The sequence below is a fragment of the Eurosta solidaginis genome, chromosome 2 (genome assembly GCF_040869045.1).
Source record: "Eurosta solidaginis isolate ZX-2024a chromosome 2, ASM4086904v1, whole genome shotgun sequence".
NCBI classification, from domain to species: Eukaryota; Metazoa; Arthropoda; class Insecta; order Diptera; family Tephritidae; genus Eurosta; species Eurosta solidaginis.
Genome location: NC_090320.1, coordinates 260,932,927 through 260,958,212, shown reverse-complemented (window position 1 = coordinate 260,958,212; position 25,286 = coordinate 260,932,927). Strand labels below are relative to the sequence as shown.

The following is a 25,286-nucleotide window of genomic DNA, read 5'->3' as shown; positions in this document are numbered from 1 at the left end:
CCATATGGGTCAATTTGTTGTTGTTGCATTTGCATGTTAAATTTCTATCCGTATCTGGATCACGCTTCATTGGAACGTAACATTTATTTGCTAACGCCATATGGACGCGTCGAAAGTACTAAAATTCGAATTTTAAGGTAGGGCATTTTTGAAAACAAATTGCGATCTAGGCATTTAGAAAAAAATATGGGACAGGGGTTTCTTGGAAGAAACTTTACGTAGAACGGTATTGAACAGAGTGACGGGATAGGTCGTGATCTTCCACCCAACCGACGGTAACGAAACTTCCTTCCCCACGTCATAACGAGGAATAGAAACATCGATGATCTGTGCTCAAAAAACAAACGATTATCTTTGGTCTCCCATTTTCCACTTCGCGAAACTTCGAATTGCATCGGTCAAGTCCAGAGGCGCTATTTTTACGACATAGTCGATGAGATAAGACGGCACCGACTGTCAATAAACCTTGTTATGTGACGTATTACTACACGTAGACAACCGTAATTGCCACTATCAATATGAGATGCGGAACAAGTAGTTTAGGAGGCATCGCACTTTTTCGGAGCAGAGATTAGAGGGGTTGTGATCACAATCGATATAAATGTTTCCGAAAGAAGTAGATTTCTCATGTAGGATTCGCTAACCCAACCTAACTTAGGCACCGGTGGCGTTGCAAGTATCAAATTGAGAGTAGATAGATAATTAATTGGGGATCGCACTGCGAACATTGGTCTATTGTGACCTCAGCTACTTCACAGAACCTCATCCAAGCCGACATCTCTGATGAACCCTAGCAGTTCACCTGGCTTGAGGGATTTGATGTGAGAATGCTCTGGCCATGGTGAGCCCATAAACTTAGCCCTACGCTTTGAGATTGCGTCACACTTCAGGAGGATATGGTCCGACGTCTCCGCTGATCGATCACAAAATCGGCATGTGTTGTTTGATATTATACCCAGCTTTTGCATGTGACTGTTCAGTCTACAGTGTCCTGTAAGAATAGCTGTTAGGATTCTTAGGTTATCTTTCGAGAGGCCTATTAATGCCCTATATCGAGTTGTGCTGTAACCTCCCAACAGTAACTTAGATTGTCTCCGGCCTGGCATATTGCGCCAGTGTTCTTCCGAAGGCAGTCGGTTCTATGTACCGAAGCGACTCGGGATTTTTCCCGACCAAGCACTGTCATTTCAGTGTAACCCTATTTAATTTGTTGCGTCCCTTCCACAATTTGTCTTCCTCTCAGCAGCTCCTTGCAGCGGTACTGCTCCATATTCTCTTGCTCCGGGAAGGTATCGAATCCAGTCCGGGTCCGTCTCCCGACCCCGGTCCTGAGAAATGGTTTTGCTGAGTCTGCCGGAAAAGAGTATTTTTATGACGGTCATACTCTTATCAGTGTGTCTCATGCAAGGGATGTTTGCATCGGACAGGTTGTTTTGGGCTAGATCCCAAAACCCGACGTCCACGTAAATTTTATGCCAGAAACCCAGGCCAACAGTAGTTCGTTGTGTGCTCCTAGTGGATTTAGCTTAGCACTCAAGGACCAGTGCTGAATTTATTTCAAACGCCGAGATCGCCTTGAGGGCGGCCTGACTGTCACTGAGTATGGCAATTGTTTCATTGGAGTATCCGCGCTGAAGGTTCAGGTCAGCGCACTGGCTTATGGCGAATACTTCCGCTTGAAAAGTGCTCGGGTATGCTCCCAGGGGTATCGACATCTTGGCTCTGGGTTCAAAGACTCCAGATCCCATCCCCTCTGGCGTCTTCGAGCCATCGGTATACTATACTATTCTATTTAGCTGCTAAATGCTAATTATTGAGCCTAACTTGACTTGAATTGGTGTTTCCAATTGGTGTCAGTTATGATGGCTCGGCTGAGAACACAGCTCAAATGTATTCTACGTCAAAAGAGTTGGAGAAAATTCAATTCCTACGTACACCAAGGTAAACGTGCGGGTGTGTGTGTGTGATGTGTAGCTTTAGTTTATGTGTTGACCATGTTGGTGTTGGCGATTGCCTTTTGCGTTGGAAAGTAATTGGGGTAAATAAAATTACAAAAGCGTAAAAATTGCAGAAACAAAAAAACACGAACACACTCACAAAAAATGGTGTTAAAAAACTGATGCACAGGAAGTTTTCGAAAAACAAAAACAAAAAATTGCACGCAGAATTGTAAGTGTGTGTGTGTGAATGTGCAACAAAACCAAATGTGTTTTTGAGTATTCTGTGAGTATGCGTAGCGGAGGCAAGTGTTGTTGGCCAACGAAGTTTATATGAACCAGGCAGTGGCGTATATCAGGGGGATCAAGGGGAACAATTCTCCTTCCCCCATGGGAACTTGAAATATAATTTTTCAAAAATTTTACTTATTCATATTCATGTATGCATTCATTTCTCGAACTGCCATTAACCTTCTTGCAGTATAAGAACATTTATGTCACTCTAAAATTAGAAAGAAAAAAATCTTTTCATGATAGTTATGAATTTCTTGCTAAGCTATTTTGGAAAACACGAATGAATAATCTGACGAAACTCCACGAACGAAATCTTTAAAAAGATTGAACCTGACTCGATGGGTTTCCAAATATGAGACCGTTCGTTTACGAAACTCTAAATGAAATGAGAACCTCGGAAAAGGACACAAAAAATTTAAAAAAACCGCATGGGTTTTTACTATGTTTACATATTATCAATGTAATTTTTCAACTTTCATTGCCTTTGCGTCGCGAATTGCAAAAGGTTAATTTAGATTTGCTTCTAGTCATGGATCTCGCCAAAGATTTGCGCGAGGAAGTAAAAAACATTTGTGCAAAAGGAGACGCTTTTTCTGAAACTTACGAAGCTTCCAAAAAAATTGCTGAAGCTCTTGACATTGAGATTAACCACAAAAGAATAGCGCGTAGACAAAAAAAACGGGCTAAACCTGAAGTTCAAAGTACAAAAAATTATTTTCTCTTTTCAAGCATGATTTGAATGAAATTGAAAAAGTAGCTGATAAATTTATCAAGACAGTCGAGTTTTATCAGAATTTCTCACTGCGGGGCCACCTGCAGTTTTTGCCGGATTAGAAGTGTGGAGCAGATATTTCATTCGTAGAGGCGATATCAAACCTGGAAACTCTTTGGATGCGCTCGGTCATTGTCCAGAAGACAATTTTCCGAATATCAACATATTGCTGATGATATTAGCTACTTTGCCGGTATCGAAATCAACCGCGGAACACGACAAAAGAAGTAAGTAATTATAGTTTCTTTAAGATCTATGCACTTTATTTTAAAATTAAAAATTCATTTTTGCTTCATTTTTTTATTGTAGAACAGCTTGAATGGACTGACTGTTCTGGCTATTCATCATGACATTGCAATCACAGCTGATGAAGTCATAGATAAGTTATAGAAAAAATCCCATAAATTTGATTTCCTTCTTTAATTATTGAAAGACTTTTTCGCATATTGAGGGCACCCCAGTAAAAAATGTATACCAATTTTTTGTTTGGTTTTATACAATATAATAAAAGATTCTCATGATTATAAAAAAAGAACCAACAAAAATAACTTAAAAGTAAAAAAATTGTCAAATTAAATGGCCGAACCTCCCTCCCCCATCCCAAAAATCTATCTACGCCACTGGCACCAGGTACAGGCTAAATTACATAGGACATAGAACGAACCACAGATCTCATGGATATGCTGCATTTTATTGACTTTACGCTAAAAGCACATACTGGCTTATAACAACAGCAATAACTAACTAGCCTGGCCAGCCAACAATTCTAAAAGTTCGTTTCAATAAGCCAACAACAACAAAAACCAAAATTGTGAAAAAACTAAGGCAGCACATGTGAAAATAAGAAAAAATATTGTTAACGCGGACAGACGGAGTTCATATAAGAGTTGGACACCACTTGTGTGTTGTATCAATTAAACGCGCCTGTTGAAATTTAAAAGCACCCAGACAATCTGGCGTCCAATCATATAACGTGCACACTTACTAAATGAACTCGCATTTATGTACATACTAGGGTACTTGACATGGGTTTTTTGCCCAGATTTTTCTGGTGAAGACGTCACATTTTTGAAATACTGAATAATCGAAGCTACAAGCGAAGTAAATGTCAGCTTAGAAATATATTCAATAAAATGCTTGGCTTCCGCCATTTTAATTATTCGTACAAATTGGCGGGACCAGACCTACATGTTTTATGCCAACTCCGAACGGCAGCAGCAAGGCAGATAAATTTTCACAGAAAATCTGTTGTTTTTCAGTGAGGTAGGCGGAGCACGCTAACACAACATCACGACGTCCGCCGGGAGACTGGAAGTACTCAAATTTTGGACAGCTTAGGCGGTTTAACTTGCTAGGCTGGTGCACTGATGGATGCTGCGGAGGCGGTAGACCGCCCATCCACTCACATTAATCAGAAGTTGCATTCATAGCAGTTTCCAGCAGGTATCGATATCCAACTGGTACTCCTCGGCCACATGCAAGATATCCGAGCAAACTTGGTCAACTTACGATGATAAGAGAGCAGAGAATCTGCTTAAAAGGTGAAGAAAATAAATGTATAGGATCACTGCCACAATCACCGGACTCTGACCGCTTGGCCTGTTTGCTGAGAAAATAGGGATCCCTTTTAACAGTATTTCCAGGAGCTGCGGCCAGGAGGGCAGCAGGAAAACATGCACGCACAACATGTGCAAATGCCAAGCTCTTGCACGCACTAGGCTTCAAGCTATGGGCAGTTACATATTGTCGGAACTTAAGGAAGTAGCCAAATACTCCATAAAAGACATCACCATTGACCAAACCAAATGGTTCGAACGGGGCACCCAATAGACCAACTAAAAACAGTAGTATATTGGTATGGTCTTGAAGGTTGTATGTGGTCACATTAAATCTTTTCCGAGCTAGTCTAAAGGCATAGCCTCTGCGATTTTTATATCTCAGAGGCTTTCGATAATACGACACATCAAAATATCGAACAAGCTATGATTGACAAGGCTATCCGCTAAATGATCATTTGCTTAGTGCTATGCATAGTAAATAGAAGAAAAATCGGTCTTGAGCTGGGGGGACAACTGAATTACTTGTGGTCATTAGGCGATGGCCTCAAGGGAATGTACTCTTTTTTTTTTTTTTTTTTTGTTTTTTTTTTTTTTTTTTTTTTTTTTTGCGGGGAGGCTGAAAAATGCCTAATGCACCATAATTGCTGCCGTCGCAGCAACCGTGTATCCGTAGACTAAAAAACAGCCCCGTTCTGTAACCGTCGCCCACCCCGGCACCACTTTCGCATTACTTCAGGGTGGCGTTCTATATTTCTCATTTTTTAAGAGCCTACTGTTGTCCCTGCGTCCAGGTTCCCGCTATTTGCTCTGAGTGTCCATTTAATCGCCACTGCTTCGCATGCGCATTTCCCTGCGCTCCCTCTCAGCATCCATCAGGCGTGTCATTACTATAAATGCCATTTTGCTCACTGCAGTCCAGCATTCTTTCCTGCTGCACATATGTGAAACTAAATTTCTCGTGGTAGGTTCCTCCCCAAAGACTCCATGCAAGGTGAGTCTTTCTTCGTGGAAACGGGGGCAGTAGAACATGACGTGTGCTGCGTTTTCTAACTCTGTGGTACACATTGGGCAATGAGGATCTTCCTCTATCCTATGCTTCCATAAATACTCTTTGAAACCGCCATGCCCACTCATTATCTGCGTGAGATGGTAGTTCAGTTCGCCGTGCTTCCGCTCATTCCATTGAGCTACGTTCCAAACTAGTGTGAAAGTCCAACGCCCTTTACTCGAGGCCTCCCACCGTTCTTGCCACTTAGCTATTGTTTGTGTCCTTGCTCTTTTCTTGTCTTCTTCAGATGGTCGCTCGATATTAGTGTTATACAGATCGGCCATTTCGCTTGCCAGTAAGTCCACTGGGATTTTCCGGGTTAGAACCAGGATCGCGTCGTCGGACACCGTCCGATAAGCACTTGCTATTCTTAAAGAAGCAAGTCGGTACGCTGCTAATATATATTTTTGATGGGTCTGTTTAGATCCATACCACACTGGTGCTGCGTATAGTATTATTGAGCTGGTTACTGTGGACAATAGCTGACGTATAGCTTCGCTCGGACCACCAATGTTAGGCATTATTCGCATAAGTGATCCATTAATTTTGGTAATTTTCTCCCCCACCGCTCTGAAGTGCTCTTTGAAAGTTAACTTAGAGTCAATGTGCACTCCTAAGTATTTTAAGGAATCCTTTGAGGTGATTTGATGATCCCCGACAGTTAAGACTAACTCGTTCGCCGACCGTTTGGAGCTTACTAATACCACTTCCGTCTTTTGGCTAGCCAACTCCAGTCCTGTATTGGTCAGCCATTCCTTTATTCTTGCTACGGCGTCATTACATAATGCTTGAAGCAGGTCCAGTTTCTTGGCCACTACTACCACTGCAATATCATCAGCATATCCCACAATTTGCGTGTTTTCTGGTAGATCAATCTTTAGCACCCCGTCATACATTACATTCCAAAGCGTTGGACCGAGAACAGATCCCTGTGGGACGCCTCCTGTGATTTTGTACTCTTTAGCTCCTTGATCCGTGTCAAAAAGAAGTACTCTGTCTTTAAGATAGCTACCTATAATTCTGCGTAAGTAAGCTGGAGTGCCGAAGCTTTGCAGCGCTGCCATTATCTGCATCCAGTTCGCAGTGTTAAAAGCATTCTTGATGTCCAACATAATCAGTGCACAGAACTTCCTTTTATTTTGGCCTCCAGAGATAGCTTCTCTAGCTATATTGACGACTGTTTGTATTGCATCTACGGTGGATCTTGATTTGCGAAATCCATATTGACTATTCGATAAGCCACCTGGTCTTTCTAGAGTCAGCTGTAGGCGCTCACTAATTATACGCTCGAAAATCTTCCCTAGGGAATCCAGCATACAAAGTGGCCTATATGAGGATGGTTGGTCCGGCTGTTTACCACGTTTCAGCAATAGGACAAGTCTTTGTCGTTTCCACGGGCGAGGGAACACGCCTTCTTGCATACAGGCATTAAAAAGATCAGTAAATAATGTAGCCCTAGTTGTAATCGCGGCTTTAAGGGCTATGTTTGGTACTTCGTCGGGTCCTGGGGATTTGTTATCAGCAACTCTTTTTGCAGCGTCCAGCACCTCTTGCTCTGTAATTTGCGGAATTTCCGTACTTTCTAGATCCTCGCTTGGATAAGTCCAGCGATCTTGCGCCGGGAAAAGTGTTTCAACAATAATATTCATCAGTATCGGGCACGTAGGTTGCTGTGATATCGGTCCTTTAACTTTGACCATCACAGTTCTGTAGGCTGATCCCCAAGGATCTAGGTCGACATTATCCAGCAGTTCCCTAAAGCATAACTTCTTGCTCTTTTTTATGGCATTTTTAAGTGCCTTTCTTTGTGCGACATAGGTGCTGTGTAGCTCTGCATATCGTGGTGATGAGCGTGCCCTCTGCGCTATTCTTCGTGCTTTGTGGCATTTTCTACGCTCTTCCGCAATTTCGTCATTCCACCAATATACCGGAGTGCGCTGTGCTTTTCCGCGACTTCTGGGCATGGCAGCATCACATGCCATACATAGCAACTTAGTGATTTGAACCGACTGGTCTTCCGCATGCGATTCTCGTACTATGGCGTCCTTCCAGATAATGTCAAATATTTGTGGGTCGAAAAGGTGCTGTTTCCATTTCCTACTTTGTCGATGTCTTGCTGCTACCGTTCGTGGAGTTTCGAGCAGCTCTACGCTAATAGCTTTATGGTCGCTGTGTGTGTAGACGTTACTTATGGACCATTTTGCTCATCTTGCTATTTCGCTGCTAGCGAAGGTGAGATCTATAATGGATCGTCTGGTACCTGTATCGAAGGTATATATCCCTGGTTCATTTAGGAGTTCTAGCCTCAAAGAAGTAAGACTTTCGAGGAGAACTCTCCCTCTTTCGTTGGTTCGTCTACTTCCCTACACAGATGACCATGCATTGAAGTCTCCACACACTAAAAGCGGGTGTTTACCCCGTGCTTCAATGGTGATCCCGTATATCATGTCTTCGAACTCGGCGATGGTCATGCTCGGAGGGGCATAGCAACTGAAGACGTATATACCGTTGATTTTTGCCCACGTGAATCCTGCTACCGTTGGCGTCATAATTTCCTGTGGGAGAAATTTCCCTGGTGCCCAAATTGAGGCTTTCCCTGCTGAATCTGAGAGCCAACCCTGCTCCTGGCGATTTTTGTATTGTTCAGAGAGTACCACTATGTCATATCCTCCTTCATAGACTGTTTGGGATAATAGCTCTTGGGCTGCCTCGCAATGGTTTAAATTGAGCTGCAATACCCTCATGAGACAGTCATTTTGCTGCCCTCTCGTTGTGGGCATTTAAAACTGCCTGCTGAATGTTGTCCCCCACATAGCGCGCATTTCGGTGCATTTTCGCAACTTGCAGCCTTATGACCTTCCTGGCCGCATTTCCTGCATAGGCTAGACCTTTGTTGTTGTTGTTGTTGTTGTAGCGATTAGTTACTCCCCGAAGGCATTGGGGAGTGTTATCGATGTGATGGTCCTTTGTCGGATACAGATCCGATACGCTCCGGTAACACAGCACCATTAAGGTGCTGGCCCGACCATCTCGGGAACGACTTATGGCCACATTAAACCTTCAGGCCATCCCTCCCTCCCCACCCCCAAGTTCCATGAGGAGCTTGGGGTCGCCAGAGCCTCGTCTGTTAGTGAAACGGGATTCGCCGCTCGAAGGTGAGGTTGACAATTGGGTTGGAGAAGCTATATATTGCGCTGCACAACCCCTTGAATCCCCCTAGACCTATCTACAGTCTCCTTACATTTCTGAGCTATATGCCCGTAGCCCCAGCACCTATAACAGCGTTTTTCTTGCTTGAGCTCTCTAATTCGGCAGGAAACCCATCCTACCCGGATTCTTTGCGTATTAAGAACCGCCTTGGCATCATCCGCTGTAAGGCTTATAAGTGCCGACTTCGTGCCACTGTACCCTGTGCGTATGCTTTTTATGGCAGCCACATCTGGAAGTTTGATGTTGCATTGCTGGTGGAGGGCGTTGCAAATCTCCTCGGGCGTAGTAATCTCATCGAGATCTCTGCACTGTAGCGTGACCATTTGGGACTTTGTTATAACTTTAGCCGAGTCCTTTAGTACCGCTTCAATTTCTGCTTGGTACGCGCTTGTTTTCCCATCTTGCGATTTTTTCAGCTCTAGTAACAGCTCTCCTTTCGCCGTTCTTCTAATCGTTTTGACGTCATCACCCAGGGATTTTAATTCGTCGCATCTTCTCACTTTACGCAATATGTCGGCGTACAACGCATCCCCCGCCTTGGAAATGATGATTGCATCCGGCCTAGCCTTAAGTGATTTTTTCTTGCTCTTCTTTTTGGCTAACTGCCACTCTCCCTTCTTTTGGGCTGCAGTTTCCTCTTTCCGCTCCGTCTTCTCTTGCGTTTCTTGCCGTCGTTTGTGACCACCCACGTGCCCTGGTAAGACATCTTTTAGAGTAGTAGTGGGTTTTACCACGTTGTTCTCCTTGGTCGAGTACGAATTATTCCTCGGTCGCTTTCCTGGGGGTGATGGACTTCTATCCTTGGCGCATTCGCTTGCACGCAATTTATGTTCTAAATTCTTTACCTCTAGGGCCGACTCGATGTACAGCACTTTTATTACGGAGGCCAAGCGCTTGATTTCCGCGTGTATATTATTACGCCCTATGAAGAACGGCATCAAGTGCTCAATCGCCTTGCCTAGCTTGGCCATCTTTTTTTCTCCAGGGGGGTTTTGCTGATTTAACGCAGCTGACGCCTGCTTAATTAGCTCACTTAATAATGGTGTGCCCGTTTGAGCCTTGCTGTCGGAGTTCTTTTTGCAAAGCTTCGGTGTAGCACCCGGCGACAACGCTCCTTGCTTGCTTTCGGCCTCCGCTCCTTTGGGTTTCGTTACCACTTGCGACGAAATGTTAAGGCCCCCAGCCGATGGGCCACGCCCTTCTGGAGAGCGAGCTAGCTTCCTTCCTACAAATGGATTGAACGCCATTTCATTCTCCTGTGTTTGGTTTTTTATTTTAGTATTGTTGTTGCTCATCATTTATTTAATTGGGTCCCCACTTGAGGCCGCTATCTTGGTCCGAGTGTGCAGTTACCTATATAGATCCCGTGGTTGTCTATGCGAGGGCAGGGAGGCCACGTGAAGGTTGACGCAGTCCCTCATGAAGACTGCGTTCAGAGCCAGATCAGTATTAATCGGGAGGATCTCAACCGAACCTGCACCACCAACTTAATGATGACGGACTTTGAACGTACCCCAAGGCCTGCCAAGGTTTTAACGGGACGGAGACGAATGGGACATTAACCGGAAAGTCATTTCGACGGTGTGTCAAGCCGTGTACTGAGATTTCCGAATGCCACATTCGCCAGCCCTTAACAAACATATCCGAGTCGTTGATTCCAGTATACCTTAATTAAGACCTTACTGGGCTCAGTCTTAATGTGACAATCACCTTAAATTTACAAATAATTTACCTCTTTACCTTCCTGAGTGTGTATCCCACGTCGAATAGTTGCCTCCCTATCTTGGGTAGGTATTCCCTCGAAGCAACCCCGCAACTAGGCTGTGGATGCTTAATTCAGGGCGGCATCTACTCGCCCTGTCACTGGAGGTTCTCAGGGTGCTTTAGGCCTTTTAAGCCAAACCCTCCTCACCAGCTGCTCTTGGTCGAGGGCTGCTTATTTGATATTCGCAGCTAACCTAATTAATAGGCCGTTCACTGTCCGCAAGCAGTGAGCCCCTTGGCCTGAGCTCAGCCAGAAGGGAATGTACTCTCTCTGCTCTGGTTAACCGTAGTCATAGATGATCTCCTTCACTTACTGAAATTCCATGGCATTTGACATACAAAGGTATACAGATTACTTAATAGTCTGCATCACAGGGATGTATGAAGATACAATATCCAATCGCATGCAACAAACTCCGAGAATCATAAAAAGGTGATATGATACCTAAGGATTGTCTATCGATCCTCACAGAACTTTCCTGTACGCAGTATCGAGAGAAGAGAACTATTCATGCCAGAACCATCCCTGGGTGGCACCAAAATCCGATTTTCAATGGAACCAAAATACTTAGGGGCTACACTGGACAGAACCCTCACGTCTAGATGCTACTGCAAACAAAGCAACAAGAGCTTCCTTCGCCTGCACTTAACTCTATGGCAAAAGATGGGGTCTATCTCCCAAAGTTCTACACTGGACATTTAACACTGAAGTGCTGCCGTAGTTTGGTAGCCGAAGACCACGCAAAGAAAAGTAATAACAAAATTAAGCCAACCGAAACAACTAGTTTGTATTGGCATAACGGGAGCGATGAGAACATATACTTCCGATGCACTTAGTGCCTTAGTGGGAATACCTCCATTCCTTATTCTAATAGAGAAAGAGGCCACACATCCTGCCCTTCGAATTCAAAATATATCTGAGCTAAAAAGCGGGAAAATGACGGCATATAAAAGTAATAGGAAAATTCCTAGGAAATCCTGTAGTGCAACTACGTGTGCAATACCCCCTACGTTCAGAATCTCACAGGAATTATGAGGTGTACATTGTGGACAGAACTCTTTAGGTAACATGAAATCTATATACTGACCCTAACTTAGAGGTCTGGTGCACGGATGGACCACAATTTGATGACGAAAAAACGGGAGTAGGAATTTATAGGCCAATTTTTAATAAATCGATAGAAATAGGATGCTACGCCACTATTTTTCAGATGGAAATCCATGCAATAGAAGTTTGAGATAGACAATTTCTACTAAATGGCTTATCCTGTAGGAATATGCTCATTACGCCAGGCAGCCTTACGTGCCCTGCAGCCCTACACAATTACGTGTAAGCTAGTCCCCCAGCGGGTTAGGGGGTCAGAATATACCCGCGGTAGGTATGCCTGTCGTAAGAGGCGACTAAAATGCCAGATTCAAGGGGCTGTGTAGCGCAACCCTTCAGATTGCCAGCGCAATATATAGCCTATCCAAACCCAATTGTTAACCTCACCTATCCGCGGCGAATCCTGTTTCACTAACAGATGAGGCTCTGGCGACCCCAAGCTCCTCATGGAACTTGCGGGTGGGGAGGGAGGGATGGCCTGAAGGTTTAATGTGGCCATATAAATCGTTCCGGAGAGGGTCGGGCTAGCACCTTAATGGTGCTGTGTTACCGGAGCGTACCGGATCTGTATCCGGCAAACGACCATGACATCGATAATACTCCCCAAAGCCTTCGGGGAGCAACCTTATCCCTACAACAACAACAACAACAACTTCTAAGCTAGTGGATTAATGATCTGGGAGCCAAAAACTAGGTTTTGTTAGGATGTGAAGGCAATGAACAGGCAGACTACTTAGCCAAGCAGGGTGCTATAGAAATATTCTATGGGCCGGAGCCTTATTTGGACTCACATAGGCACACACTACGGAAAACATAGTAACTGGGAAACATAGAAGTTCAGACAGCACTGGGAAAAGGTAGCTAAAAAGTTGATACTCGCAGCAAACAGAGTATCATCCAAACGCATTAATCGAAGCAGAGAGGACCTACGAAATCTCACTGGGTACTCTACGGGACACTGTAGTCTACGATATCACCTATGTAAGTTAACTCCACCCGAAACACAGATCTGTCGCTTTTGTAACATGGATGATGAAAGGCCGGTTCAAATTCTCTGCGAATGCCTCCCTCTGGTAAGGCAGAGACTGTCCCATTTAGATGGCGTGACTCTTTTTTAATCTCTTCGTGATATGAAGTAAGAAGCCTGGAACGGTACTTAAATACATTGAAAGCCTCCACATACAATAATAGGCTGAAATGTCAAGCCGAATAGATCTAAATTAAGGTCGCAGTATCGAGGCTTGATAATTCTACTAATAGTCTATCACATAATTGGGATAACTAAAGAGCTTTGTTAAATTCCGCCATGAAACTGGTATACCAACTGTTCCACGATGATGTGAAAAATCTGAACCAATTTTTAAGTTTATTTAAGCAGAACCCAAATCACTGAACAACTAGATTAGGTTGAGAGAGTGGGCATGGTAACTTCGCACACTTCTACCCGGAGACATTATGACATTATGTCCGTTGTGAATGCCCTCGGTGAGTAGTGATGGAAGCACATTCGTCCAGCTTTCCTATATAAAAGGTCTACTTCTCTTACCTCGACCAGACTGTCGAAAAATCGTGCGCTCGAAAATACCAATATTTCGAATAACTCCCGTTTACGAAAAATATGTCGAATAATCGCACACCCTAGTACATACGTTCTATTAATAAAAATTGATTGGAGAATATGCTAATAGAAAACAGCAAGAGCGCGATTTTTTTTTTAAATATACTGCCAAAGCGAGCATGTTAAAGGAAGCAATATTGTATCTTTATAGGCATTTTTCCTAAAATGACTGTTTCAGTTCGCAGAGGTTTTTTGGATCACAATTTTTTTATCAACATCCCATCTTTAGTTCGGGGCTGTAAAGTGTCGAAGATTATGTGTAGGTCTTACAACGTTAGACTAACAAAGTTGCTTCTATCATTAAAAAGAGAGGACTGTAGACTCATGACGGGTATTCTGACTGGACACTGCCTTCTGGCGTCACATGCCTTTAAATTAGGATTGGTCAGTGATAACAGATGTAGAAAGTGCGGGCTGGATCAGGAAACGATTGAGCACGTTCTGTGCTCGTGCCCTGCACTTGCCAGGCTAAGACTCCAGCTATTAGGAGTGATACAGCTGTCAGATCTAAAAGCAGCAAGTGGCTTAAGTCCTAGGAAGCTTCTAGTATTTGCAAAGACGACAGAGTTCTTTAATAACATAGATCCTTTTGATAGGGTTTTTCAGTTTGGTCGTTAAAACAAACTTCTGGTAACACTACGGACTCAAACAGTCTATTTGAGGTCCTCATGGTTCGGCCAATTCAACCTAACCTAACCTAACCCATCTTTAGGTTATTGAAATTCTAAAATACTGCTTTTTATTAAAGTACTTACTCCTGGCGTTAAGAGTTTGTATGTTGTTCACGTTTTAGACTGGCGCGATTTAGAATTTTAAATAAGATGATGAGATGAAGGGCAAGAGCTGGAGCCGGTTGTCATTAAAATCCTCTTTCTGACGCCGAATGAAAAATGCTGTTAAAGGACCACAATAGATATTCGGTTAATATCTGGACCTCCAGAGCCGTTTTACTTAAAAGCTTAGGCGATTTTTGCCGTCTCGTATCAAAAGAAAACACTGACGCTGATTAAGATCACCAAAAGGGAACAAGTCTTCCAAAAATTCAGATGTCAACGGAAACACTTTCTGAGCCGGAGTCTTCATTCGCTCGCATAACTTGAACTTACCAGCGATATCGTCGGACTTATTTTCTTATCATCAAACTTCCTTCTGCTGCGGGTTGTCTTCTTATGTCCACAGAACTCCATTTACACAATGAGGCGAGAGTACTCCCCATAAGGGATAGAAATAAAATGCTGAATAAACAGTTTCTGCTGAATACACAGAAACCTGGGCATCCCAACAGCATCTAATTGAAGAGTAAGCATTATGAGGAAATACGGCACCTGAGAAAAAAAGCACAAACAGGTCCTCAGAGATATACTCCAAAACGAGTCGAACATGCCCGGCGAAGCCCGTTCTTAACATCAAATACCGTAAACTCGCAGTGGAAGAAAGCAACCACCCCAGGGAGACGCGCGTCACTTTAGCTCAACTTTGATCTGGATTCTGTAACAGGTTAACCCCTTACCTATCCAGTCCAGTATCAACCCCGACGTACATAATGTATGTCCTGCTTGTAACATGTCCCCACATGACACCAGCCATCTTTTCAATTACAATGTGGAACCAACGCCTCTAACACCGCTTTCCTCCTAGTTCACCCCTATTGAAAGTACAAGTTTCCATGGACTCCCGTTAGAGGATATTGATGACAATTTGTGAGTTGTCGCACTAATTGGATGGGGCGAAGCGCTGCTACAACAACAACAACATGCGAAACTGACAGATCATGATCTTTTTTCCTCAGCGGCTCCTCATTCTTAAATGTTTTGAGGATCATATGGGGACTCTTCAAGGACCTTTTCGGAAACATTTCGTAATTGTTTTCTGAAACTTTTCGGAATCATTTTGAGATCTTTCGACAATTTTTTTCGAATCCTTTCGGAATCAATTCTGAACTATGTCGGGACTATTTCCGAACTATTTTTAGAAATAATATTCTAGAGACAGATTCGGGCCTATTTCGTAGGCAATTTCCTACTGTTTCATAATCATTCGATGAATATTTTAAGAAAAATAGAGTTCGTGATTATTTGAGATTTTTTTTGTTCAAATTTCAGAACCATTTCGGTTTTGTTTTTTGGGCTTTTACGGAATCGTTTTATGATTGTTGCCGTAATTGTTGCGGGGTGATTTACGTGTTGTTTTCGAGACTATTTGGGATCATCTTGATACCACTACGGAATTTTCCTTTGATAATTTTAACATCCTTTTGCGATTGCTTTCGAAATCGATTCGGAACTATTTCAGGATTGTCTTCGGAATCATTTATGTATGTTTTCGAGATCAGTTGGGGATAGTTGGCGGATACTATCTGGTCATTTTGGGTGTATTTCGAACATATTTCGGAATCACTGCAGTAAAGTTCATTGCGCCAGAGAATGGATGACCGAGTTGACAAGCCGATGTTAGGTTGAACGTAACATTCAGCGGCACATACAATGGTATAACGTCTCTTATCCCTACATTCTACAACAGGTATACAATCTCTGCATTCCATAGTACAATTGTGCTTCTTTGCGTATGTGGAAGGGCATCCGATTTCAATTTTTAGATACCCATGGTAAACATAATATTTATTTAGGACAATTTTGTAATGCATATTCAAATTTGTTACTGTGCAGTACGTATTCTGCCTCCTCAACTTCCTTCGGCTTGGACTTGCCCCTGAATCTATTTAGAGAGCACTCTGTAACAACTATTTATTAACGTTATGAGGCATATACCAAGATGCCAGATAAATCTCGCGACACATTGTCGTCTTTCTTTGGCTTCTCCGAGAAAGCCCAAGTGTTAATGTGGTCTCCTTTTTACTTATCAACCACTTCAACCGCGTTCCTCTCTATTATTGACTTATTACCACTATTACGCCTTCTTTTTCTGATTTGCAATTTTCAAGGTAGTGGCTTCCTTAATTTTGAATTGCTTATCTTGTCCAAGCAGTTATCCTTCATCACGGCCTTGACACTGTTTCCTTCCTGTCGCATAAAAGTTAACCTACCGCCCGAAGAAACTTCCTCATCATATCGGTCACACTTTCGAAGGGTTATCGGGCAAAGAATCTTGTTAGCGAACGGCTAAACGCTTTCTTCTGGCCTGTTTGTTCTATCAAGGCTCCTAACCCTGCTCCACTTTTGGGTTTTGCTACCTTCGATCTCCAAGCCCGAATCATCGTTTGTGACGCTTTATCTTCACTGAATTCCATTCCTTAGTCACCGAACACGTTGTTGTTTTTACTGTGTTGTAGATATTGTTGTAAAAGTACTTCGCCCCATTTTTGTAAAAGTACTTCGCATTCAAATAGGTGCAATCAATCCAAGGAAATTTGCAGTTTCAAGAAGGTTGGGCCAAAAAGACATGGGTGTTAGAGGCGCTGGCTCCACATTGCAATTGAAAAGATGGTTGCTGTCATATTAAACACTTTACATGCGGTACTCAAATTGCGTATGTCGGGGTTGATTCTGGATAAGTAAGAGTTTAATGTATTACAGTATCCAAATCGAAATTGTGCCAAAGTGGCGCGCGTTTTCCTGGGAATACTGCTTTCCTCAACTGCAAGTTTCGGGTATTTGGTATGTGATTTTGCCGACTCTTTGTGAATTACTCTGCGGTCTTTTAATGCTTTTTTCGTTCAAGCGGCTGAATTCTTCTATGCCGACTATAGTGTTTAATATTTGTTGTTAAATTATTAACTTTGTATTTTATACTTTGAATTTTAAATATTTGGTTATCGAATTACTTTTTGGTAAATGAAAATTTTTGAATACTTCAAAAAAGAAAATTCTTAGTATTAAAATATTTAAAATCAAAAATAAATAAAAATAAATTTTTAAAAATAAAATAAATATTTGGTTTATTACCAAATATAATGACGATCTTGCCAACGACCCTGCAATCGAATCAACTAAACCCCAATAAATTCAAGAACTATATAATTTTCTTTTGACAAAAGGGGTGTAGTACTTCCGCGCAACCAATTTTTCCCCATTTAGCTGAAAGTAACTATCAACAGAAACTCATGCAAAGTTTCACTATACATATGTATCTTCAACCATCACCTTGTCAATATTAAATGCAAAACTAAAAATATAAAAGATACGTGTGGTTCAAGTTATCATAAATTGTTGAACGCAAGTTAAAAATATATGAAGAAAAATGAAGACAACCCAATATAGCTCGTGAAGTAGAACATTGAATGCAATACACAAAATTGCTTTGTAACCAGACAAACGGTTATTTATATACTCATTAAAACGTGTGCTAAACTTAATTTTTTATACCGTGACGTAGACAATAGCGAAATTGAAATCGCACCAGCAAGCAAAAAATCATATCACAAAATTATTCCTTAAATTTACCTAAAATTCCGACATAAAAACATTTCTACATAAACAAACTAAAATAAAAGTGTATCATCTAAACAAAATATTCTTAAGAGATAACAATACGAAGATAAATAAAAATCAACAAAAAAAGAAATTTTTAAAAATTGAACAGAAACCAAACGTCATAGTGCCGATTTAAAAAACAAAACTGAAACGTCATACACAAAAAAATAATTTCCTCATCTCCAGATATATACTTCATTTGCTGCAATCAATTTTCACATTCGATTTCACTTATTGAGCAACAAAATCATTAATTCCATTGCATAACAAAGACATTACATTAACAACAACAACGATGTATTTAATGATTATCACGCCAAAAAAACGCAATTGATTCGCTTAAAATCTTTAAAATCATCAATCAACTATTTATTAATTTTAATATTTTTTTTATTGAATTTAATTTTATGTAAGTACAATTTTTATTTTAATATTAAATTAAAAATGTTTCAATTATAATTTACATTAAAATTTTAAACCTTTTTAAATTTTCAAATTTATTTTAAGATTATTTTTATATTTTAAAAATTTTATATAAATTCTTTAAATTTACTTTTTTTTTATATTAAATAAATATTTTATTTAAATTGTTAACTCCCTTTCCAAAAAAAATCTTAAATATTTTCTAATTTTCAAATTTTTCATTTAAATTTGTTTTCATATAGTTCTACGTTCACCAATACGAACTCGTAATTTTACAAATTCAGAAAATCAAAATAACGACTATACAAATAACACAATGACTTACAATACAACTCAAAATTCTAACATTAATACAACAACATCTCTAATTAATATAACACAAGATACTTCAACACAAGATAACTTTAGAAATGTTTCTTCTACTAAATCTATTAAATTAGTGAAGAGAAACGATTAGAACAATTATTTTCAAAAACTGAACTTGGTGAATCATTTATAGGTACTGACTCCATTGTAAGTCAAAAATTACTTTTCAAATTATGGATTCGTAAATTGCGACAAGAAATACAAATCCATTTAACTTCTAGTAACAATCAAAATAAAGATGAAGTAATTATTTTAGTTTTGAATTAATCAACAAACATCATTTTCCCAAATCTCCTGTAGTTTCGAGTATAAATAATAATATTTTAGAACAATGCGTTAAAAATTTAGCTGAATTAACTACGGCTATTTTTCAAAATTTAAATAAAATCTAACGATATTAATCAGTAACAAATCCGTTCAAGATCTAAAGATAGAAATAGATCTAAATCTCGAAATTTTTCAAGATCCAGAAACTTTTCAAACAATCGTAATTTTAATTCATAAACAAATATTTGTTGGTATCACAAAAAATTTAAGAAAACCGCTCTTAAACTTTAAACCGCCCATGCAACTTTAACCAAAAGCATAATTCAAATTCCGAACAAAATTTAAACTGAAACAATCCATTATGACGGTGACGGATAATGGAACTATTATTAAACCTACTCGTCGCCTATTCATATTTGATAAATTCAATAAACTTAATTTTCTTATCGATACCGGCGCAGTTGTATCAGTTATTCCTTTTTCTAAATTTAAAATTTATAAAAGAAATTCAGATCTTACTTTGACTGCAGCAAACGGTTCTTCAATTGAAACTTTTGGTACAAAACTACTTGAAATTGATTTAGGTTTAAGAAGTGATTTTGAATTTCCATTCATTATTGCGAACATTGATACACCAATTTTAGGAGCAAATTTTTTAGAAAAATTCGGAATTATCGTCGATATTAAAAATAAAGAAATAATGGATTCTACTACAAAAATTAAAGTTGCTGGATCTTCTGGATTTTCGAATATTTTCTCACTCAAAGTTCCTATTGTCGAAAATAAGTTTTCAAAATTACTTAATGAATTTCCGTCTATTACCTGTGAACCAGATTATACTAAAAAAGTTAAACACCACACGGCTCACACGATAGAAACAAAAGGTGTTTTACCATTTTCAAAACCCAGACGTCTTGATCCAATAAAACTTAAAATTGCTAAAGCTGAATTTGAATTTTTAGTTAAAACGGGTATATGTAGACCCTCAAATTCTCCTATTGCATCTCCACTTCATCTCGTTCCTAAAAAAGAAGCAATTGATTGGAGACCTTGCGGAAACTATCGAAGACTTAATTTTATTACTACACCAGATCGGTATTCTTTACCACATATCCACGATTTATCAATTGATTTTAAAAACAATTTTTTTCCAAAATTGATCTTGTGCGTGCTTACCACCAAATTCCAATGGCAGAAGAAGACATTCATAAAACTGCAGTAACTACCCCTTTTGGAATGTTTGAATTCGTAAGAATGCCTTTCGGTTTACGAAACAGTGCTCAAACTTTCCAACGCTTTATTAAACAACAAAAAACAAAAAAAAGGTTACATTTAATATTAATTAATAATTTGTTTGTTTTAAATTTTCTTGGAGGGGGAGTAAATATAGTGTTTAATATTTGTTGTTAAATTATTAACTTTGTATTTTATACTTTGAATTTTAAATATTTGGTTATCGAATTACTTTTTGGTAAATGAAAATTTTTGAATACTTCAAAAAAGAAAATGTTTGATTATAATATTTTAAATATCAAATAAATTAAATAATATTTTTCAAAAATAAATATTTTAATATTTGGTTAACCACCAAACCGACGTCCGTTGCCCCGTAGGCCTTGGGGAGTGTTATCCATGTTGATGGTGAATTGGCGGATGCAGATCCGGTACGTTCCGGTGCCAAGCCCGACCATCTCGGGAGCGATTTGTTATGACCACATGCGAGCTTCTAAGCCATCCCGCTCTCCCACCCCCTAGATCCATGAGGAGTTCGGAGTCGCCATAGCCCCGGCTGTTTATGAAACAGGATTCGCCGCGGGTAGGTGAGGTTGACAATTGGGTTGGAGAAGCTAAATATTGCGCTGGCAACCTGAAAGGGTTGCGCTACACAATCCCTTAAATCTGGTATTTTAGTCGGCTCTTACGACAGGCATACCTACCGCGGGTATATTCTTACCCCAAACGGGGGGAACGTGCCGTCCTGTCGCCCTTATGTGTCGCGGAAAAGCTACACACTCGAGCACTATGGACTTTGACTAAGCCAAAGAACAATGTAATTTGTGGCTGTACCGCCATTTCAAACAAATATATCAATGTATGTGAGAGTATAATAATTTATGAATACATAACACTATGCGGCAAAATCAACTTTTTTTCTGGGTATTGGACCAAACCCACTTTTTTGTAGAGATTGAGGCTTAACAAGAATTCAGCCATTCAAATAAAAGAAAAATGCGGTCCACGACCACATTTTTACTTTTTTAATTTACTGAAAGCGTTAACTAAAAAAATAAAATTTCGAAATGTAGAATTTCGAAAGCCGGTATTTATTTTTTGGAGGCTAACTTCGAAAAACGGAGATACTTTGTCTACTTAAGCCTCAATCTCTATAAAAAAAAAGTGGGTTTGGTCCAATACCCAGCCGGCGTTGCACAGTGTAATAGTTAAAATAACAAAAGCACAAAATATTACTCACTGTATCGTGATTAAAACGTTAATTCCGGACAGCACTACCATGGGTAGCAAACAATAACCGAGTACTGAGACCACAGCACCCAATGTTACTTGCGCCTGTGTAGCCATCAGAGATAACAAACAATAGAAGGCAATACAACCCATCACACCAATACCATAAATATATGAGAATGTTACTTTGCCACTCTAAAAATGGACGCGAACGTAGCCAAAATAATACCGACATCATCATCATTACAACACGAAATATATAGAGGTTGGTTACATATTGGCGTGTTTGATAAGTGGTTTGGTTCATATGATGAACGCGTCAAAACATATAAATGGGTGATATTGTTGCCGAGTATGACGTTGAATGGTTTGTTATATGCAGTTGTTTAGTTATAGTTTTTAATGCGGGTGTGATAGATATAATCAGCATAAGTTTTGTAGTTGCAGTTGTTGTCATAATACATTCATTCATATTCCATATGCAAAATTCATATTATTTAAGAGCAGCGTGTTGATGTTGAGGTATTGGAAAAGGATAGTTGAAAAGTTGTACAATAAAAATTTGTTTACCAATATGTACGTATGTATTAAAATAAGTGTGTGTAAACTTGTAATGCTATTGTGCTTATATCGTTTTGGCAAATTGCTTTTGAAAATGTCTCGATAATTCCGAATCACGTCGGACGGAATTATAAGATCATTGTAATTATGGAATTTGCAAACATGTAGCAATACATATACAAAATTACACACACCTAAGCTTATGTGTTTACATACTAAAAGCAGAAATCCTCCAAGTGCCAAACAGAAGACCAAAGGACCAGCCATGTCAGTGTCTTGCAGTATGCTTTGGTCTGTGGCGCGCAATGGATTTAGGACAGCTAAAGTCTGAAATCATAAAGAAACTCGTGTTAGTTTTAGAATTGAAAAGGGCCTAGCATTTTTTTAAATGGTGGTTTGGCGCCACTGGGGATAGATGCATTTTCATCAGCTTTATGACTTATTTTATGAACGTGGACAGTAACAACAAAACATATGGCAAACCTGCTCCAAGAGGGTTAAGAAAATATCTCCGTAAGTACTATTAGATCCGGAACCTGCCTATGCAGTTGTTTCAGCCAGGCAAGCATACAAAACCCCAAGCCTAATAAAGACAGTATATTTAAACACGTTAGCTAGGTCGCGCCCGGTATACCCCATTATCAATATACACTATCCGAACCATGTAGAAGGATAAAGGAGACTTTTAGATACTGTAACAGATTAAGTATCTATTAGGTTTGGATTCAAGGTGTTGTGTAGCGGAACCCTCTCAAGGGGTTTGCCAGCGCAATATATAGCTCCTCCAACCCAATTGCCAACCTCACCTACCCGCGGCGAATCCTAGCCGAGGCACGGGCGACTCCGAACTCCTGATGGTTCTAGAGCGTGGGAGAGCGGGATGGCCTAGATAGTTTCATGTGGTCATACCAAATCGTTCCCGAGATGGGCGGGCTAGTACCTTTATGGTGCTTGTTACCAATCAACATGGCCCATGGCCTTCGCGGAGTTTCCTTATCGCTACAACAACAAGCTCTTACTTATCCAGAATCAACCCGATATACGTAATGTCTGTCCTGCATGCGATGTGTCCCTACATGACACCAACAAACTTTCAATTGTAATGTGGAACCTACGCCTCTAACAGCAGCTCACCTCTGGTGCACCCCTGTTCAAACTGCTAGTTTCCTTGCACTCCCGCTAGAGGACTTCAATGACAATTTGTGAGTGGACGCACTTATTGAATGGGGCGAAACACTGTTATCTAACCTTTAACCCGGTGGTATTTACATATGTAAATTAGGCAATTCACAAGGCCTCCTATTCGCCGTATGTGCTATGCTTCAATCAAATTTTGTATTGGAAACCCTGGAAACAACTCAAACCTTAAAAATGTACATGAATATGGCATTCTTTTGGATTCCCCAAATATTTGAAATTTCACATAGCTGTGAATTGCAAAATTTAAGTAAGTCTAAAGACCATTTAGTATGACCACATGAAACCTTCTAGGCCATCCCGCCTAGATCGATGAGGAACTTTGGGTCGCAAGAGCCTCGGCTTCCAAAGAAACAGGATTCACTACGAGTAGGTCGCTTCCCAAGGCAGCCGGTTCTATGTACGGGGCAACTCGGGATTTTTCCCGTCCAAGGGCTGTCATTTCTATGTAACCCCTACTGCTACAACAACAACAACAACAACAACCACGAGAAGGTGATGTTGACAATTGCATTGGAGAAGCTATAAATTGCACTGGCAACCCCTTGAAAGGGTTGCGCTGCACAGTCCCTTTAATCATTTAGGTATTTTAGTCACCCACAATAGGCGCTGTCATCTTGTTGTTGTTGTTGTAGCGATAAGGTTGCTCCCCGAAGGCTTTGTGGAGTGTTATCGATGTGATGGTCCTTTTGCTGTCATCTCTTACTGGCATATGCAAGCAATGACTTGAGCGCTTTGGCACCGGAAAGTATGAATGTTCCAGTAAGTCAATTTCATGATTAATCTAAGTATTTCCTACTGAATAAGAAAAGGGTCACCATTACATAGAAGCTAAAATTTAAGAGTGAAACGTGAGGGTAAATTTTTTTTTTTTTTTTTCAGAAAAGAAAACGCAAAGACAATGATTGACTTCTGAACCCTGCTTATTTTGGTTGCTTACCTTCAAAAATATATGCTGTGGATTTATGCCGAGCTCTGCAAATAAACCAATACCTTAATGAAATAAGTTCTAAATTAGATCAATTATTATTAATTACCTTCCAATAATGGTGGCTCGTCATCAAATTCATTTCCAGCTGCATTTGGTTTAAAACCCGAATCCTGATCATAAGACTGATTTACATATGCATTTGGATCATAGAAACCTCCCAGACCTTGATTACCACCACCATAGCCAGCATCGTAGTTAGGCGGAACGGGAGCTTGAGTATTATCGAATGTTTGGAAATTACTGCAACAGAAATAAACAAATTACCACATAGCCAATAGCGACTTGGGGCCGATTCAAAAATACTCACAGTTCTTGTCCAAATTCAGGCACTTCAAAGTTATACGACTGGTCGCCTCCACTAGTATAGAAATCGTTCGGCCCACTTGCTCCACCCCCGTAAGACATTTTGGTTGCTCGTATTGAGGTGTTCAATGCTAGAGTTGCGATGCACTAATTTGTTTTATAAATTTATTTCCTTAGCTTTATATTTTGGTATCAAGACACTAAATTTAATAAAATGCAAGAAATCTGTTGAAAACACAAAAGACTTTCCCAATTGGTAGTTGTCAAATCAGACACGTCAATTAAAAATGAACACAGGGTGGTTTCAACAGCTGATTTAAAATATTGGGCTGACGGTAGAGGTGGAAAACTATCGATAGTGTATAATATCGATATACGCCGATAGTATGGTAGGGCACTATCGATATATCGATACTATCGAGAAATGTTCGTAGCGGCAGAGAATCTCTTAAGGCTTGGTTTCCTCGAAAGCGGTGCCGCTATTTAGCGGCCGTTACAGCGGCTTTGGGAGTGTTCGAGAGAAAAGTTCTTCGAAAAATTTATGGACCTCTACGCGTTGGCGATGGCGAGTACCGAAGAAGATTTAATGATGAGCTGCACGAGCTATACGCAGACATCAACATAGTCCAGCGAATTAAAACGCAGCGGCTGCACTGGCTAAGCCATGTTATGCGAATGAAAGATGATGCTCCGGCCAAGAAAGTGTTTCTATCGGAACCCTCCTATGGAAGCAGAGGTAGAGGGCGGCCCCCATTCCGTTGGAAGGACCAGGTGGAAAACGATTTAAACTCCCTTGGTGTGACCAATTGGCGCCGGTTGGCGGAGCGAAGGAGCGACTGGCGCGCCTTGTTGGACGGCCATAACCGTTTAGACGGTTAAACGCAAATTAAGTAAGTAAGTACATAGCGGTAGAGTATGTTGTCAAAATTGTTGCAGTGTAGAAGAAGAGAAGTTCACCGTAAAGTAATATAGCGGCAG

The 25,286-nt window shown here is 40.5% G+C and overlaps 1 protein-coding gene across 1 annotated transcript in view; it reads right to left on the bottom strand.

The window, feature by feature from the left end:
- Nucleotides 1–24,595, bottom strand: part of Yip1d1 (Yip1 domain-containing 1) — a 41,520-nt gene extending 16,925 nt beyond the window's left edge. The window contains exons 1-5 of the mRNA XM_067767785.1: nucleotides 24,313–24,595; nucleotides 24,052–24,245; nucleotides 23,955–23,989; nucleotides 22,034–22,144; nucleotides 21,267–21,451 (exon numbers count right to left, since the gene is read on the bottom strand). Of these exons, the coding sequence (XP_067623886.1) occupies nucleotides 21,267–21,451; nucleotides 22,034–22,144; nucleotides 23,955–23,989; nucleotides 24,052–24,245; nucleotides 24,313–24,410 (623 nt within the window). The 5' untranslated portion in view covers nucleotides 24,411–24,595. The remainder of the gene's footprint in view (nucleotides 1–21,266; nucleotides 21,452–22,033; nucleotides 22,145–23,954; nucleotides 23,990–24,051; nucleotides 24,246–24,312) is intronic.
- Nucleotides 24,596–25,286: the final 691 nt, after the last annotated feature.